A 16,591-nucleotide genomic window follows, 5' to 3' on the forward strand; every position below is an offset into this window, starting at 1 on the left:
TGTCAGACAGCTCTGTCGAGGAAAGTTTGGAATCTGGAGGGTTGTCTTGTGAGACAGCTCTCTCGAGGAAAGTTTGGAATCTGGAGGGTTGTCTTGTGAGACAGCTCTGTCGAGGAAAGTTTGGAATCTGGAGGGTTGTCTTGTGAGACAGCTCTGTCGAGGAAAGTTTGGAATCAGGAGGGTTGTCTTGTGAGACAGCTCTGTCGAGGAAAGTTTGGAATCTGGAGGGTTGTCTTGTCAGACAGCTCTGTCGAGGAAAGTTTGGAATCTGGAGGGTTGTCTTGTGAGACAGCTCTGTCGAGGAAAGTTTGGAATCTGGAGGGTTGTCTTGTGAGAGAGCTCTGTCGAGGAAAGTTTGGAATCTGGAGGGTTGTCTTGTCAGACAGCTCTGTCGAGGAAAGTTTGGAATCTGGAGGGTTGTCTTGTGAGACAGCTCTCTCGAGGAAAGTTTGGAATCTGGAGGGTTGTCTTGTGAGACAGCTCTCTCGAGGAAAGTTTGGAATCTGGAGGGTTGTCTTGTCAGACAGCTCTGTCGAGGAAAGTTTGGAATCTGGAGGGTTGTCTTGTGAGACAGCTGTGTCGAGGGAAGTTTGGAATCTGGAGGGTTGTCTTGTCAGACAGCTCTGTCGAGGAAAGTTAGGAATCTGGAGGGTTGTCTTGTGAGAGAGCTCTGTCGAGGAAAGTTTGGAATCTGGAGGGTTGTCTTGTCAGACAGCTCTGTCGAAGAAAGTTTGGAATCTGGAGGGTTGTCTTGTGAGACAGCTCTCTCGAGGAAAGTTTGGAATCAGGAGGGTTGTCTTGTCAGACAGCTCTGTCGAGGAAAGTTTGGAATCTGGAGGGTTGTCTTGTGAGACAGCTCTCTCGAGGAAAGTTTGGAATCAGGAGGGTTGTCTTGTCAGACAGCTCTGTCGAGGAAAGTTTGGAATCTGGAGGGTTGTCTTGTGAGACAGCTCTCTCGAGGAAAGTTTGGAATCTGGAGGGTTGTCTTGTGAGACAGCTCTGTCGAGGAAAGTTTGGAATCTGGAGGGTTGTCTTGTCAGACAGCTCTGTCGAGGAAAGTTTGGAATCTGGAGGGTTGTCTTGTGAGACAGCTCTCTCGAGGAAAGTTTGGAATCAGGAGGGTTGTCTTGTCAGACAGCTCTGTCGAGGAAAGTTTGGAATCTGGAGGGTTGTCTTGTGAGACAGCTCTCTCGAGGAAAGTTTGGAATCAGGAGGGTTGTCTTGTGAGACAGCTCTCTAGAGGAAAGTTTGGAATCTGGAGGGTTGCCTTGTGAGACAGCTCTCAGAGGAAAGTTTGGAATCTGGAGGGTTGTCTTGTGAGACAGCTCTGTCTAGGAAAGTTTGGAATCTGGAGGGTTGTCTTGTGAGACAGCTCTCTCGAGGAAAGTTTGGAATCAGGAGGGTTGTCTTGTCAGACAGCTCTGTCGAGGAAAGTTTGGAATCTGGAGGGTTGTCTTGTGAGACAGCTCTCTCGAGGAAAGTTTGGAATCTGGAGGGTTGTCTTGTGAGACAGCTCTGTCGAGGAAAGTTTGGAATCTGGAGGGTTGTCTTGTGAGACAGCTCTGTCGAGGAAAGTTTGGAATCTGGAGGGTTGTCTTGTGAGACAGCTCTCTCGAGGAAAGTTTGGAATCTGGAGGGTTGTCTTGTCAGACAGCTCTGTCGAGGAAAGTTTGGAATCTGGAGGGTTGTCTTGTGAGACAGCTCTGTCGAGGAAAGTTTGGAATCTGGAGGGTTGTCTTGTCAGACAGCTCTGTCGAGGAAAGTTTGGAATCTGGAGGGTTGTCTTGTGAGAGAGCTCTGTCGAGGAAAGTTTGGAATCTGGAGGGTTGTCTTGTGAGAGAGCTCTGTCGAGGAAAGTTTGGAATCTATAGGGTTGTCTTGTGAGACAGCTCTGTCGAGGAAAGTTTGGAATCTGGAGGGTTGTCTTGTGAGACAGCTCTCTCGAGGAAAGTTTGGAATCAGGAGGGTTGTCTTGTCAGACAGCTCTGTCGAGGAAAGTTTGGAATCTGGAGGGTTGTCTTGTGAGACAGCTCTCTCGAGGAAAGTTTGGAATCAGGAGGGTTGTCTTGTGAGACAGCTCTCTAGAGGAAAGTTTGGAATCTGGAGGGTTGCCTTGTGAGACAGCTCTCAGAGGAAAGTTTGGAATCTGGAGGGTTGTCTTGTGAGACAGCTCTGTCTAGGAAAGTTTGGAATCTGGAGGGTTGTCTTGTGAGACAGCTCTCTCGAGGAAAGTTTGGAATCAGGAGGGTTGTCTTGTCAGACAGCTCTGTCGAGGAAAGTTTGGAATCTGGAGGGTTGTCTTGTGAGACAGCTCTGTCGAGGAAAGTTTGGAATCTGGAGGGTTGTCTTGTGAGACAGCTCTGTCGAGGAAAGTTTGGAATCTGGAGGGTTGTCTTGTGAGACAGCTCTCTCGAGGAAAGTTTGGAATCTGGAGGGTTGTCTTGTGAGACATCTCTGTCGAGGAAAGTTTGGAATCTGGAGGGTTGTCTTGTGAGACAGCTCTCTCGAGGAAAGTTTGGAATCTGGAGGGTTGTCTTGTGAGACAGCTCTGTCGAGGAAAGTTTGGAATCTGGAGGGTTGTCTTGTGAGACAGCTCTGTCGAGGAAAGTTTGGAATCTGGAGGGTTGTCTTGTGAGACAGCTCTCTCGAGGAAAGTTTGGAATCTGGAGGGTTGTCTTGTCAGACAGCTCTGTCGAGGAAAGTTTGGAATCTGGAGGGTTGTCTTGTGAGACAGCTCTGTCGAGGAAAGTTTGGAATCTGGAGGGTTGTCTTGTCAGACAGCTCTGTCGAGGAAAGTTTGGAATCTGGAGGGTTGTCTTGTGAGAGAGCTCTGTCGAGGAAAGTTTGGAATCTGGAGGGTTGTCTTGTGAGACAGCTCTCTCGAGGAAAGTTTGGAATCAGGAGGGTTGTCTTGTCAGACAGCTCTGTCGAGGAAAGTTTGGAATCTGGAGGGTTGTCTTGTGAGACAGCTCTCTCGAGGAAAGTTTGGAATCTGGAGGGTTGTCTTGTGAGACAGCTCTCTAGAGGAAAGTTTGGAATCTGGAGGGTTGCCTTGTGAGACAGCTCTCTCGAGGAAAGTTTGGAATCTGGAGGGTTGTCTTGTGAGACAGCTCTGTCTAGGAAAGTTTGGAATCTGGAGGGTTGTCTTGTGAGACAGCGCTCTCGAGGAAAGTTTGGAATCAGGAGGGTTGTCTTGTGAGACAGCTCTCTAGAGGAAAGTTTGGAATCTGGAGGGTTGTCTTGTGAGACAGCTCTCTCGAGGAAAGTTTGGAATCTGGAGGGTTGTCTTGTGAGACAGCTCTCTAGAGGAAAGTTTGGAATCAGGAGGGTTGTCTTGTGAGACAGCTCTGTCGAGGAAAGTTTGGAATCAGGAGGGTTGTCTTGTCAGACAGCTCTGTCGAGGAAATTTTGGAATCAGGAGGGTTGTCTTGTGAGACAGCTCTCTAGAGGAAAGTTTGGAATCTGGAGGGTTGCCTTGTGAGACAGCTCTGTCGAGGAAAGTTTGGAATCAGGAGGGTTGTCTTGTCAGACAGCTCTGTCGAGGAAAGTTTGGAATCAGGAGGGTTGTCTTGTGAGACAGCTCTGTCGAGGAATGTTTGGAATCAGGAGGGTTGTCTTGTGAGACAGCTCTCTAGAGGAAAGTTTGGAATCTGGAGGGTTGTCTTGTGAGACAGCTCTGTCGAGGAAAGTTTGGAATCTGGAGGGTTGTCTTGTGAGACAGCTCTCTCGAGGAAAGTTTGGAATCTGGAGGGTTGCCTTGTGAGACAGCTCTCAGAGGAAAGTTTGGAATCTGGAGGGTTGTCTTGTGAGACAGCTCTGTCTAGGAAAGTTTGGAATCTGGAGGGTTGTCTTGTGAGACAGCTCTCTCGAGGAAAGTTTGGAATCAGGAGGGTTGTCTTGTCAGACAGCTCTGTCGAGGAAAGTTTGGAATCTGGAGGGTTGTCTTGTGAGACAGCTCTCTCGAGGAAAGTTTGGAATCTGGAGGGTTGTCTTGTGAGACAGCTCTGTCGAGGAAAGTTTGGAATCTGGAGGGTTGTCTTGTGAGACAGCTCTGTCGAGGAAAGTTTGGAATCTGGAGGGTTGTCTTGTGAGACAGCTCTCTCGAGGAAAGTTTGGAATCTGGAGGGTTGTCTTGTCAGACAGCTCTGTCGAGGAAAGTTTGGAATCTGGAGGGTTGTCTTGTGAGACAGCTCTGTCGAGGAAAGTTTGGAATCTGGAGGGTTGTCTTGTCAGACAGCTCTGTCGAGGAAAGTTTGGAATCTGGAGGGTTGTCTTGTGAGAGAGCTCTGTCGAGGAAAGTTTGGAATCTGGAGGGTTGTCTTGTGAGAGAGCTCTGTCGAGGAAAGTTTGGAATCTGGAGGGTTGTCTTGTGAGACAGCTCTGTCGAGGAAAGTTTGGAATCTGGAGGGTTGTCTTGTGAGACAGCTCTCTCGAGGAAAGTTTGGAATCAGGAGGGTTGTCTTGTCAGACAGCTCTGTCGAGAAAAGTTTGGAATCTGGAGGGTTGTCTTGTGAGACAGCTCTCTCGAGGAAAGTTTGGAATCAGGAGGGTTGTCTTGTGAGACAGCTCTCTAGAGGAAAGTTTGGAATCTGGAGGGTTGCCTTGTGAGACAGCTCTCAGAGGAAAGTTTGGAATCTGGAGGGTTGTCTTGTGAGACAGCTCTGTCTAGGAAAGTTTGGAATCTGGAGGGTTGTCTTGTGAGACAGCTCTCTCGAGGAAAGTTTGGAATCAGGAGGGTTGTCTTGTCAGACAGCTCTGTCGAGGAAAGTTTGGAATCTGGAGGGTTTTCTTGTGAGACAGCTCTGTCGAGGAAAGTTTGGAATCTGGAGGGTTGTCTTGTGAGACAGCTCTGTCGAGGAAAGTTTGGAATCTGGAGGGTTGTCTTGTGAGACAGCTCTGTCGAGGAAAGTTTGGAATCTGGAGGGTTGTCTTGTGAGACAGCTCTCTCGAGGAAAGTTTGGAATCTGGAGGGTTGTCTTGTGAGACAGCTCTGTCGAGGAAAGTTTGGAATCTGGAGGGTTGTCTTGTGAGACAGCTCTGTCGAGGAAAGTTTGGAATCTGGAGGGTTGTCTTGTGAGACAGCTCTCTCAAGGAAAGTTTGGAATCTGGAGGGTTGTCTTGTCAGACAGCTCTGTCGAGGAAAGTTTGGAATCTGGAGGGTTGTCTTGTGAGACAGCTCTGTCGAGGAAAGTTTGGAATCTGGAGGGTTGTCTTGTCAGACAGCTCTGTCGAGGAAAGTTTGGAATCTGGAGTGTTGTCTTGTGAGAGAGCTCTGTCGAGGAAAGTTTGGAATCTGGAGGGTTGTCTTGTGAGAGAGCTCTGTCGAGGAAAGTTTGGAATCTGGAGGGTTGTCTTGTGAGACAGCTCTGTCGAGGAAAGTTTGGATTCTGGAGGGTTGTCTTGTGAGACAGCTCTCTCGAGGAAAGTTTGGAATCTGGAGGGTTGTCTTGTGAGACAGCTCTGTCGAGGAAAGTTTGGAATCTGGAGGGTTGTCTTGTGAGACAGCTCTCTCGAGGAAAGTTTGGAATCTGGAGGGTTGTCTTGTCAGACAGCTCTGTCGAGGAAAGTTTGGAATCTGGAGGGTTGTCTTGTGAGACAGCTCTCTCGAGGAAAGTTTGGAATCTGGAGGGTTGTCTTGTGAGACAGCTCTCTCGAGGAAAGTTTGGAATCAGGAGGATTGTCTTGTCAGACAGCTCTGTCGAGGAAAGTTTGGAATCTGGAGGGTTGTCTTGTGACACAGCTCTCTCGAGGAAAGTTAGGAATCTGGAGGGTTGTCTTGTGAGACAGCTCTCTCGAGGAAAGTTTGGAATCAGGAGGGTTGTCTTGTGAGACAGCTCTCTAGAGGAAAGTTTGGAATCTGGAGGGTTGCCTTGTGAGACAGCTCTCAGAGGAAAGTTTGGAATCTGGAGGGTTGTCTTGTGAGACAGCTCTGTCTAGAAAAGTTTGGAATCTGGAGGGTTGTCTTGTGAGACAGCTCTCTCGAGGAAAGTTTGGAATCAGGAGGGTTGTCTTGTCAGACAGCTCTGTCGAGGAAAGTTTGGAATCTGGAGGGTTGTCTTGTGAGACAGCTCTCTCGAGGAAAGTTTGGAATCTGGAGGGTTGTCTTGTCAGACAGCTCTGTCGAGGAAAGTTTGGAATCTGGAGGGTTGTCTTGTGAGACAGCTCTCTCGAGGAAAGTTTGGAATCTGGAGGGTTGTCTTGTGAGACAGCTCTCTAGAGGAAAGTTTGGAATCTGGAGGGTTGCCTTGTGAGACAGCTCTCTCGAGGAAAGTTTGGAATCTGGAGGGTTGTCTTGTGAGACAGCTCTGTCTAGGAAAGTTTGGAATCTGGAGGGTTGTCTTGTGAGACAGCGCTCTCGAGGAAAGTTTGGAATCAGGAGGGTTGTCTTGTGAGACAGCTCTGTCGAGGAAAGTTTGGAATCTGGAGGGTTGTCTTGTGAGACAGCTCTCTAGAGGAAAGTTTGGAATCTGGAGGGTTGTCTTGTGAGACAGCGCTCTCGAGGAAAGTTTGGAATCAGGAGGGTTGTCTTGTGAGACAGCTCTCTCGAGGAAAGTTTGGAATCTGGAGGGTTGTCTTGTGAGACAGCTCTCTCGAGGAAAGTTTGGAATCTGGAGGGTTGTCTTGTGAGACAGCTCTCTAGAGGAAAGTTTGGAATCTGGAGGGTTGCCTTGTGAGACAGCTCTCTCGAGGAAAGTTTGGAATCTGGAGGGTTGTCTTGTGAGACAGCTCTGTCTAGGAAAGTTTGGAATCTGGAGGGTTGTCTTGTGAGACAGCTCTCTCGAGGAAAGTTTGGAATCTGGAGGGTTGTCTTGTGAGACAGCTCTCTAGAGGAAAGTTTGGAATCTGGAGGGTTGCCTTGTGAGACAGCTCTCTCGAGGAAAGTTTGGAATCTGGAGGGTTGTCTTGTGAGACAGCTCTGTCTAGGAAAGTTTGGAATCTGGAGGGTTGTCTTGTGAGACAGCTCTCTCGAGGAAAGTTTTGAATCTGGAGGGTTGTCTTGTGAGACAGCTCTGTCGAGGAAAGTTTGGAATCAGGAGGGTTGTCTTGTGAGACAGCTCTCTCGAGGAAAGTTTGGAATCTGGAGGGTTGTCTTGTAAGACAGCTCTGTCGAGGAAAGTTTGGAATCAGGAGGGTTGTCTTGTGAGACAGCTCTGTCGAGGAAAGTTTGGAATCTGGAGGGTTGTCTTGTAAGACAGCTCTGTCGAGGAAAGTTTGGAATCAGGAGGGTTGTCTTGTGAGACAGCTCTCTAGAGGAAAGTTTGGAATCTGGAGGGTTGCCTTGTGAGACAGCTCTCTCGAGGAAAGTTTGGAATCAGGAGGGTTGTCTTGTGAGACAGCTCTGTCGAGGAAAGTTTGGAATCAGGAGGGTTGTCTTGTCAGACAGCTCTGTCGAGGAAAGTTTGGAATCTGGATGGTTGTCTTGTGAGACAGCTCTCTAAAGGAAAGTTTGGAATCTGGAGGGTTGTCTTGTGAGACAGCTCTGTCGAGGAAAGTTTGGAATCTGGAGGGTTGTCTTGTGAGACAGCTCTCTCGAGGAAAGTTTGGAATCTGGAGGGTTGTCTTGTGAGACAGCTCTCTAGAGGAAAGTTTGGAATCAGGAGGGTTGTCTTGTGAGACAGCTCTGTCGAGGAAAGTTTGGAATCAGGAGGGTTGTCTTGTCAGACAGCTCTGTCGAGGAAAGTTTGGAATCAGGAGGGTTGTCTTGTGAGACAGCTCTCTAGAGGAAAGTTTGGAATCTGGAGGGTTGCCTTGTGAGACAGCTCTGTCGAGGAAAGTTTGGAATCAGGAGGGTTGTCTTGTCAGACAGCTCTGTCGAGGAAAGTTTGGAATCAGGAGGGTTGTCTTGTGAGACAGCTCTCTAGAGGAAAGTTTGGAATCTGGAGGGTTGTCTTGTAAGACAGCTCTGTCGAGGAAAGTTTGGAATCAGGAGGGTTGTCTTGTGAGACAGCTCTGTCGAGGAATGTTTGGAATCAGGAGGGTTGTCTTGTCAGACAGCTCTGTCGAGGAAAGTTTGGAATCAGGAGGGTTGTCTTGTGAGACAGCTCTCTAGAGGAAAGTTTGGAATCTGGAGGGTTGTCTTGTGAGACAGCTCTGTCGAGGAAAGTTTGGAATCTGGAGGGTTGTCTTGTGAGACAGCTCTCTCGAGGAAAGTTTGGAATCTGGAGGGTTGTCTTGTGAGACAGCTCTCTAGAGGAAAGTTTGGAATCTGGAGGGTTGCCTTGTGAGACAGCTCTCTCGAGGAAAGTTTGGAATCTGGAGGGTTGTCTTGTGAGACAGCTCTGTCTAGGAAAGTTTGGAATCTGGAGGGTTGTCTTGTGAGACAGCTCTCTCGAGGAAAGTTTGGAATCTGGAGGGTTGTCTTGTAAGACAGCTCTGTCGAGGAAAGTTTGGAATCAGGAGGGTTGTCTTGTGAGACAGCTCTGTCGAGGAAAGTTTGGAATCTGGAGGGTTGTCTTGTAAGACAGCTCTGTCGAGGAAAGTTTGGAATCAGGAGGGTTGTCTTGTGAGACAGCTCTCTAGAGGAAAGTTTGGAATCTGGAGGGTTGCCTTGTGAGACAGCTCTCTCGAGGAAAGTTTGGAATCTGGAGGGTTGTCTTGTAAGACAGCTCTGTCGAGGAAAGTTTGGAATCAGGAGGGTTGTCTTGTGAGACAGCTCTATCGAGGAAAGTTTGGAATCTGGAGGGTTGTCTTGTAAGACAGCTCTGTCGAGGAAAGTTTGGAATCAGGAGGGTTGTCTTGTGAGACAGCTCTCTCGAGGAAAGTTTGGAATCTGGAGGGTTGTCTTGTAAGACAGCTCTGTCGAGGAAAGTTTGGAATCAGGAGGGTTGTCTTGTGAGACAGCTCTCTCGAGGAAAGTTTGGAATCTGGAGGGTTGTCTTGTGAGACAGCTCTGTCGAGGAAAGTTTGGAATCTGGAGGGTTGTCTTGTAAGACAGCTCTCTCGAGGAAAGTTTGGAATCTGGAGGGTTGTCTTGTCAGACAGCTCTGTCGAGGAAAGTTTGGAATCAGGAGGGTTGTCTTGTGAGACAGCTCTGTCTAGGAAAGTTTGGAATCTGGAGGGTTGTCTTGTGAGACAGCTCTCTCGAGGAAAGTTTGGAATCTGGAGGGTTGTCTTGTAAGACAGCTCTGTCGAGGAAAGTTTGAAATCAGGAGGGTTGTCTTGTGAGACAGCTCTGTCTAGGAAAGTTTGTAATCTGGAGGGTTGTCTTGTGAGACAGCTCTCTCGAGGAAAGTTTGGAATCTGGAGGGTTGTCTTGTAAGACAGCTCTGTCGAGGAAAGTTTGGAATCAGGAGGGTTGTCTTGTGAGACAGCTCTGTCTAGGAAAGTTTGGAATCTGGAGGGTTGTCTTGTGAGACAGCTCTCTCGAGGAAAGTTTGGAATCAGGAGGGTTGTCTTGTGAGACAGCTCTGTCTAGGAAAGTTTGGAATCTGGAGGGTTGTCTTGTGAGACAGCTCTCTCGAGGAAAGTTTGGAATCAGGAGGGTTGTCTTGTGAGACAGCTCTGTCTAGGAAAGTTTGGAATCTGGAGGGTTGTCTTGTGAGACAGCTCTCTCGAGGAAAGTTTGGAATCTGGAGGGTTGTCTTGTAAGACAGCTCTGTCGAGGAAAGTTTGGAATCTGGAGGGTTGTCTTGTGAGACAGCTCTCTCGAGGAAAGTTTGGAATCAGGAGGGTTGTCTTGTGAGACAGCTCTCTCGAGGAAAGTTTGGAATCTGGAGTGTTGTCTTGTGAGACAGCTCTGTCTAGGAAAGTTTGGAATCTGGAGGGTTGTCTTGTGAGACAGCTCTGTCTAGGAAAGTTTGGAATCTGGAGGGTTGTCTTGTGAGACAGCTCTCTCGAGGAAAGTTTGGAATCTGGAGGGTTGTCTTGTGAGACAGCTCTGTCTAGGAAAGTTTGGAATCTGGAGGGTTGTCTTGTGAGACAGCTCTCTCGAGGAAAGTTTGGAATCTGGAGGGTTGTCTTGTGAGACAGCTCTGTCTAGGAAAGTTTGGAATCAGGAGGGTTGTCTTGTGAGACAGCTCTGTCTAGGAAAGTTTGGAATCTGGAGGGTTGTCTTGTGAGACAGCTCTCTCGAGGAAAGTTTGGAATCTGGAGGGTTGTCTTGTGAGACAGCTCTCTCGAGGAAAGTTTGGAATCAGGAGGGTTGTCTTGTGAGACAGCTCTGTCTAGGAAAGTTTGGAATCTGGAGGGTTGTCTTGTGAGACAGCTCTCTCGAGGAAAGTTTGGAATCAGGAGGGTTGTCTTGTGAGACAGCTCTGTCTAGGAAAGTTTGGAATCTGGAGGGTTGTCTTGTGAGACAGCTCTCTCGAGGAAAGTTTGGAATCAGGAGGGTTGTCTTGTGAGACAGCTCTGTCTAGGAAAGTTTGGAATCTGGAGGGTTGTCTTGTGAGACAGCTCTCTCGAGGAAAGTTTGGAATCTGGAGGGTTGTCTTGTAAGACAGCTCTGTCGAGGAAAGTTTGGAATCAGGAGGGTTGTCTTGTGAGACAGCTCTGTCGAGGAAAGTTTGGAATCTGGAGGATTGTCTTGTGAGACAGCTCTCTCGAGGAAAGTTTGGAATCTGGAGGGTTGTCTTGTCAGACAGCTCTGTCGAGGAAAGTTTGGAATCAGGAGGGTTGTCTTGTGAGACAGCTCTGTCGAGGAAAGCGGGCGAACGTGCCTCACCTGGCTCCCATAGGCCGGCACTGCGGACATGGGTCTTCTGGAGCAGACGGACGACGAGCGGACACCATTCCTGCTGTTCACGCGCGGCCGTTCACACAGGTTTATCTGGTGATTCAGTCACACACGTCAACATCTCTGCTTATCTGTCACAGCTAACAAGGCACGGATAGGTGAAAGTTGCTACAAAAGGTTTCGTTTCTAATTCAAGGTTCTTTCATGAAAAAGTAAGTACGTGCTAATGAAGTGTTACCTGTGAACCAAACAAACGAAGATCAGGCTTCTCGCTTTCTTTTAGTTGTCCTTGTTTCTGCATTACTCATTAACTAACAGTCAACTGAAACAGATAGAAATACTGTATGAATAAAAATTTCATATTTACGTCACACGGGTGAAACAAATACATAATTTTACAGAGATTAAAATACTCTGAGAGTTGCAAGATTATACTAGAGTGTTCTTAAAAGCTATAAACAGTACAACAAGTAACTGATATAATTGTGTGTTTGTCATGAAGTAATTTTTAAAGTTCTGTACCCAAAAATACATAACTTTTGTCAAAGGCAGTTATAGCTGTCTTTACAGGTATATTTGAGCTCGTAAATGAGATGATATACAATTTTTTTCATAGACCATGTAAAAAAAAATATTATGAATGTAAGAGTACGGATGTTTGTTACTCATTCAAAAGGTTCTTACTTAATTTGAATGAAATTTGGAACATAGGTAGCCCATACAAAGGATTAGGACATAGACTTAAGAAGTTATATTTGGCTTTACAATATGAAAACATAATTCAATGCTAATCAAACAGTACTTAAGCAATTTAATGAATATGAATCATAATGACACAAAATATAACAACTTACTTTAACCCAATAATTTGCCCTATAAATTCAAAAGATTATTGTCAACATAGAAAGAAAAATTTTCAGGGATGAAAAATAAGTCACATGGTAAGTACAGAAAATGACGGATACATTTAGGCATTCCATAGTTTTCCTATGGCCAACTATGTTGCCTGTTTGCGAGTATCACGAGCTCAAAATTTATATGATTTCGTTTAGCATAATAATTCTTTTAATAGAGTATAAAGATATGTATCCCAGTAAAGTTATCAACACTTATACAACCAGAACGAACTTGTATGCAAAAGCTAATATCACAAACAAACTGAAAATTTTTTTTGACGTGACAACGTCTAATAAATCGATGAACGCCGGCTGCACGCACAAAAAAGTGTACTGTTGTGAAAATTGTCCCGTTACGTTGTGTCCCGTTACGCTCATTGTACTCTTGTGCTGCATCTATCTCTCTTCCACTCGATTGGAACAACCATCGATTTGACTTTTTCGAGGCACATTGACGTCGTACCTCCTCTTTATTAAACAAAAACCCGGGTCACAGTCCTGTCCGCGGCGCAAAACTCCAGCTATGGCCCTGGTAGTGCCACCACTCGTCACCAGATGGCAGTGTAAATATAAAGAGACAATGTATCAAAGTTATATTATATATGTTATTATTGTAAATATTTAGGTAGATTATTTAAGTGTATACTGGAAGTATGTTTTGTAGATGTGGAAATAATATTGTAAAATGCAAAAGATCATCATCATGCAAAAGAGATAGAAATATGTAAAACTTTAACACAAATGGTTCTAGAAGAAACTTGTATAAATTGTGCAGGCTAACAAGCCATGGCTGGCCAATCCCCGAACAAGCACACGATGCATGCTCCCTTGTCTGCATGGCTTAAACCCAGCATGAATAGGCGTAAAGGCTTCGGCCTGGGACGCACCTAGAGTCTTCCCTAACCCAGACCCTCCCAAACAAAATACACTTAGTATTAGTTAGGTTAGGAAAAAAAAAAAAAAAAAAAGAATCGCCTAGACAGCTCTTCTCTCCCAGCTAATCTGGGAGTAGAAATACATTTATGAGCTTTCCTCTCTCCCAGCCAATCTGGGAGAGTAAATAATACATCAGGCAAAAGTGGTATCATTGGCTTGAATTCCTCATCTTCCTTTCCTCAGCTAGCGACTCTTCGTGAGACCGCGGGCTTTCCTTCTCTCGCACCTATCCGCTACCGACTCCTTGTGAGACCGCGGGCAATCCTCTGCTAGCGACTCTTAGTGAGACCGCGGGCTTCCTTCGTTCTCTCATTCCACCTCTCTCCCATTCTCTTCAGCTAGCGACTCCTCGTGAGACCGCGGACTTCCTTCTACCTCTCTCTACCCACCCATCCGCTAGCGACTCTTCGTGAGACCGCGGGCATCCCTCTCTTCTACACCCAATTTTCCTGCTAGCTACTCCTTGTCAACACGTCCTCGGTCAGCTGCACTGGGCCGAACGGTCCACTCCCGCCTCAGAGTGTGAGGCTGCTCTACCCAAGAGCTGGCGCCGGGCAAACAACAACAACTGAACGACCGAGCGACGTCCACCCCGTCTCCACAGCTTCACCAGAGATGAGGCCGCGACAACATTAAACTTGAAACACTCCCATTCGTTTCCTTATTTTCCTATCATCGTCCTATCCTTAACAGAAAAACACAGATTGGAAGAAGTTAAATAGCAAACATGTATAAAAGTTATAGTTAAAATAATCTGTTCGTTAAAGTAATAAACATAGTTGAATTAATGAGTGCAAATAAAAGTAAATTTATCAATTAAATTGTAGATTTCATTTCACTCCTTCTTTGTATCCATACAAAATAGTGATAATTCAATAAAAATGATTTAATTTTATTCATAAAAGTATGCAATCATTTCATCAATGTTTTGTTATGATGTTGTCATGTTTAACTATCGTCCGTAAACCGACTTTACAGACAACATATATATATATTTTTTTTCTTTGAATAGTGAAATTTGCCTATATTAAAGGAACTAATAATTGCTGGGCTGAAATGGACCACTATGAGAGCTGTGCTATCGCACACACAGTGTGCAGAGTAAACTGTGAGTCCGTCGCCTCCCGACCGCCCCTTCACCAACAAACGCATCAAGCACAACAGCCTTAAACGTCGGTGAACAGGATGATACCAGATGATTCACAAGGCACTACTACCGCTGACAGAACCTGTTTCCTACAAAAATTTAAACAAGAAAATGTTGCAGGACTTTGCTTCTCGGTACCAACGTTTGCAGGGTTACAAAAATGACATTGTTTGTAAAAATGTATTAATTTTTTGATACAAATCATAAATTATAACATAATTATTTAAAGATTATTATTTAATTTGATTATTTGGCATTATTACACTATTTTTATTTGTTGAGTACTTAAATAATTTCCAACATAATTTTTCACAGATGAATATTTAACTAGAAAATTACATTATTTTAATGCAATTTTTGAAACATCTGCCACAGAATAAACTCCAATTCTAATAACTTATTTCTTTATATTTCAGTTTTGCATTTCACAAAACATTCTTCTAAATGAAGCCATCCACTTCAATTCACTTCACTGCACTGCATATTTATAAATGGCACCCAGCAAGGTGATACAATTCAGCAAGAACCAGGATTAATTACGGGCCCAGCCATCAAGAAACCTTTTCCCCAAAATCGCACCAGTTCCTAACCAAAAGCTCTAACTGAAACTTTCCCAAGTTTCCTAGCTTCTGTATTGTTGTACGTACGTATATGCTCCTAACATCCATGTCAATGAGACATACATAAGTCAAAAAAAAAAACCAATAGAAAATTGTTTTTCTATATCATAGGCCAACAATAGTTTTGGTGCCACGGTATTTGGAGTTGATTTTATATGAATTAAAAAATGGCATTAGTTTTTGTCTAAGTCAAATGTCTAAGATATAATGTTTTAATGAAATGTTATTATATACAAATATAGTACCAAGTCATCAATGGAACCAACTAGTCACTCAACACTTTGGAAGCTTCTTTTTTTTGAATGTATCTTAGAACAGTCCTTTTTTAAACTCCAGCAATAATCTGCCATTATGTGCATATCCCATCTTCCTGTCTCCTAAATTTTCAGGAAAATGGTCCAGGTGGCTTTGTAAATAGTGCACCTTAATACTCATGTTGCACCCAAGGGATTTTAAATTTTTTGGCACATTTTTTACCAGTTCAAAATGGTTTTATGTTTTTTGTTTGCCCAGAAAATTTCCAACAACTGCAGCAAATGAAGTCCAGCATTTTCGCTCAGCCTCATTCATGGAATTTACGAAGGCTTGGTCCTTAGTGAATTTTCTTATTTATGGGCTATTAAATATTCCTGCTTTAATTTTTTCCTTACTCAAGTTGACGTCGTACCGACCGAAGGCCATTAGCCCGGCCTCGGCCCGCAGTACTGGCTCCTGCTGGCGAAACGCACCCCTCGCCAAATCTCCACCCGGGTCAAACAAGCGGCGTAATGCAAGAACTCTCAATGCCATACATGGTGTAGTGTAATTACCACCAGCGCGACAGTACACCTATTAATCAAACTGTGCACTGATCAAGTCAAACCGAATTAATCAATTGCGTTTCGGAATGTGCGTCGTAAGACGTAAGTGTAACTCCCTTAAGGAAGATGCGTTTAATGAACGCCCTTAATTTTCGTTTCAGCTCAGAGCCTCAAACTAAGCAAATCCACAAACACACGTAAAATCAGTGGGTTTTAGCGTTTAGTAACAGTCTTTAACTTGACTCAATTTTTGTTTTTTCTCAGATGTAAACTTTCAATATTCGTAATTAAAGAGCTAATCAATAGTTATTGAACTAATTCACGCATGAATAATTAATTAAGAAAGGGCCATGTGTTTAGCGATGAAGTATTAAAGTTTACACCGAATAACGGTAAAAGTTTTTTTTTGTGGCTTGGCGCGCGGCGGAATTGTTCCCCCCTCCGCACGCCAACCCCTCAGGCAGTTCTGATCAGCTTGCGGCCCGGGGCAGACGTCCGCGTACCGCAGGGAACATTCACCTTTGTCCCTCTGATTCCTCGCTGCTGGTAATTATAGTCATAACCAAAGCATTTTCAACGTAACTCCCCACGCGACCCCGGGTCGGTTTTCTTTTTTGTCTTCGGTGCAGGGATTAACCCGGCCGTCGCCACTTTTACTGCCTTAAGGCAGTGGGCCACATGGCCGCCTTACGCACAGCCACTTACGGACCTGGCCGACCCCAGTCAAACAATTCTTTCGTTAATGCAACCGAGCAAACGCCTGCCGGCCTCACCGAGTTCCCTCGTGATGAAGTTCACGACTTGATTCGCTACGCGAATCATAACTGTCTACCGTTAACATTCACGTACGGGCTTGGCCGTCTCCAAGCACCCCAATATTACTTCCCCACGCAGGACTGCCATAGGGAGAGTTAGCCAATTTTTATCAAGGTTGTTGTGTAGTGTTATGTTTTTGCGTGTACCAATTTCTGCCCAAGCGCCAATCAGCTAGTGCGCGTGTAGAAACGTGTAACGTCCGTTCAGCAATAAATATGTGTAACCACATTTCACGAGAGTCTGAGTGTTTTTATTTGGTTGTAGTTAGGCATCAGCTCCCTATGCTGCCTAGGAAGTGCACCCAACTTCATTAGCATATAGTTTCACGTAACTCAAATCAAGCCACCGAGTCTAGGGGACGCGCTGGGGCCGATCGACCCACTCATGGTTAGCCGACAGAGCTAGCCTGGCGCCCTCCCGGAAAACACCACCAATTCTCACGACCAGCCCCTTAGACTCGCCGCGGGAATCTCACCCGAAACCCCGGCTGATGGCAAAGTGAGGCATTGCCCCCCCCCCATGAATGCAAAGCATGATCTGTCCTTATCAAGAGCCTTTACAAGCTGCTTCATAAGGCTCTGCTTGATATGCAGTGAAGGAAAGATGATTTTCTCTCGTTCAACTAACGGTTCCTTTAATAATGTTTTTTTTCTACAATGACCATGTCTTCTCTCTTAGGCCACTCTAGTCTAACCCAGTGGTGT

The 16,591-nt window shown here is 45.5% G+C and overlaps 1 protein-coding gene across 3 annotated transcripts in view; it reads right to left on the reverse strand.

The window, feature by feature from the left end:
• The window catches only part of LOC134530136 (centrosomal protein of 131 kDa-like), a 48,303-nt gene that overhangs the window by 30,088 nt on the left and 1,624 nt on the right, over positions 1–16,591 (reverse strand). For all 3 annotated transcript variants that reach the window (XM_063364753.1, XM_063364751.1, XM_063364752.1), the window contains exons 2-3: positions 10,911–10,994; positions 10,661–10,765 (exon numbers count right to left, since the gene is read on the reverse strand). In XM_063364753.1, the coding sequence (XP_063220823.1) occupies positions 10,661–10,765; positions 10,911–10,973 (168 nt within the window). In that variant the 5' untranslated portion in view covers positions 10,974–10,994. The remainder of the gene's footprint in view (positions 1–10,660; positions 10,766–10,910; positions 10,995–16,591) is intronic.

This window comes from Bacillus rossius, chromosome 3 (genome assembly GCF_032445375.1).
Source record: "Bacillus rossius redtenbacheri isolate Brsri chromosome 3, Brsri_v3, whole genome shotgun sequence".
NCBI lineage: Eukaryota > Metazoa > Arthropoda > Insecta > Phasmatodea > Bacillidae > Bacillus > Bacillus rossius.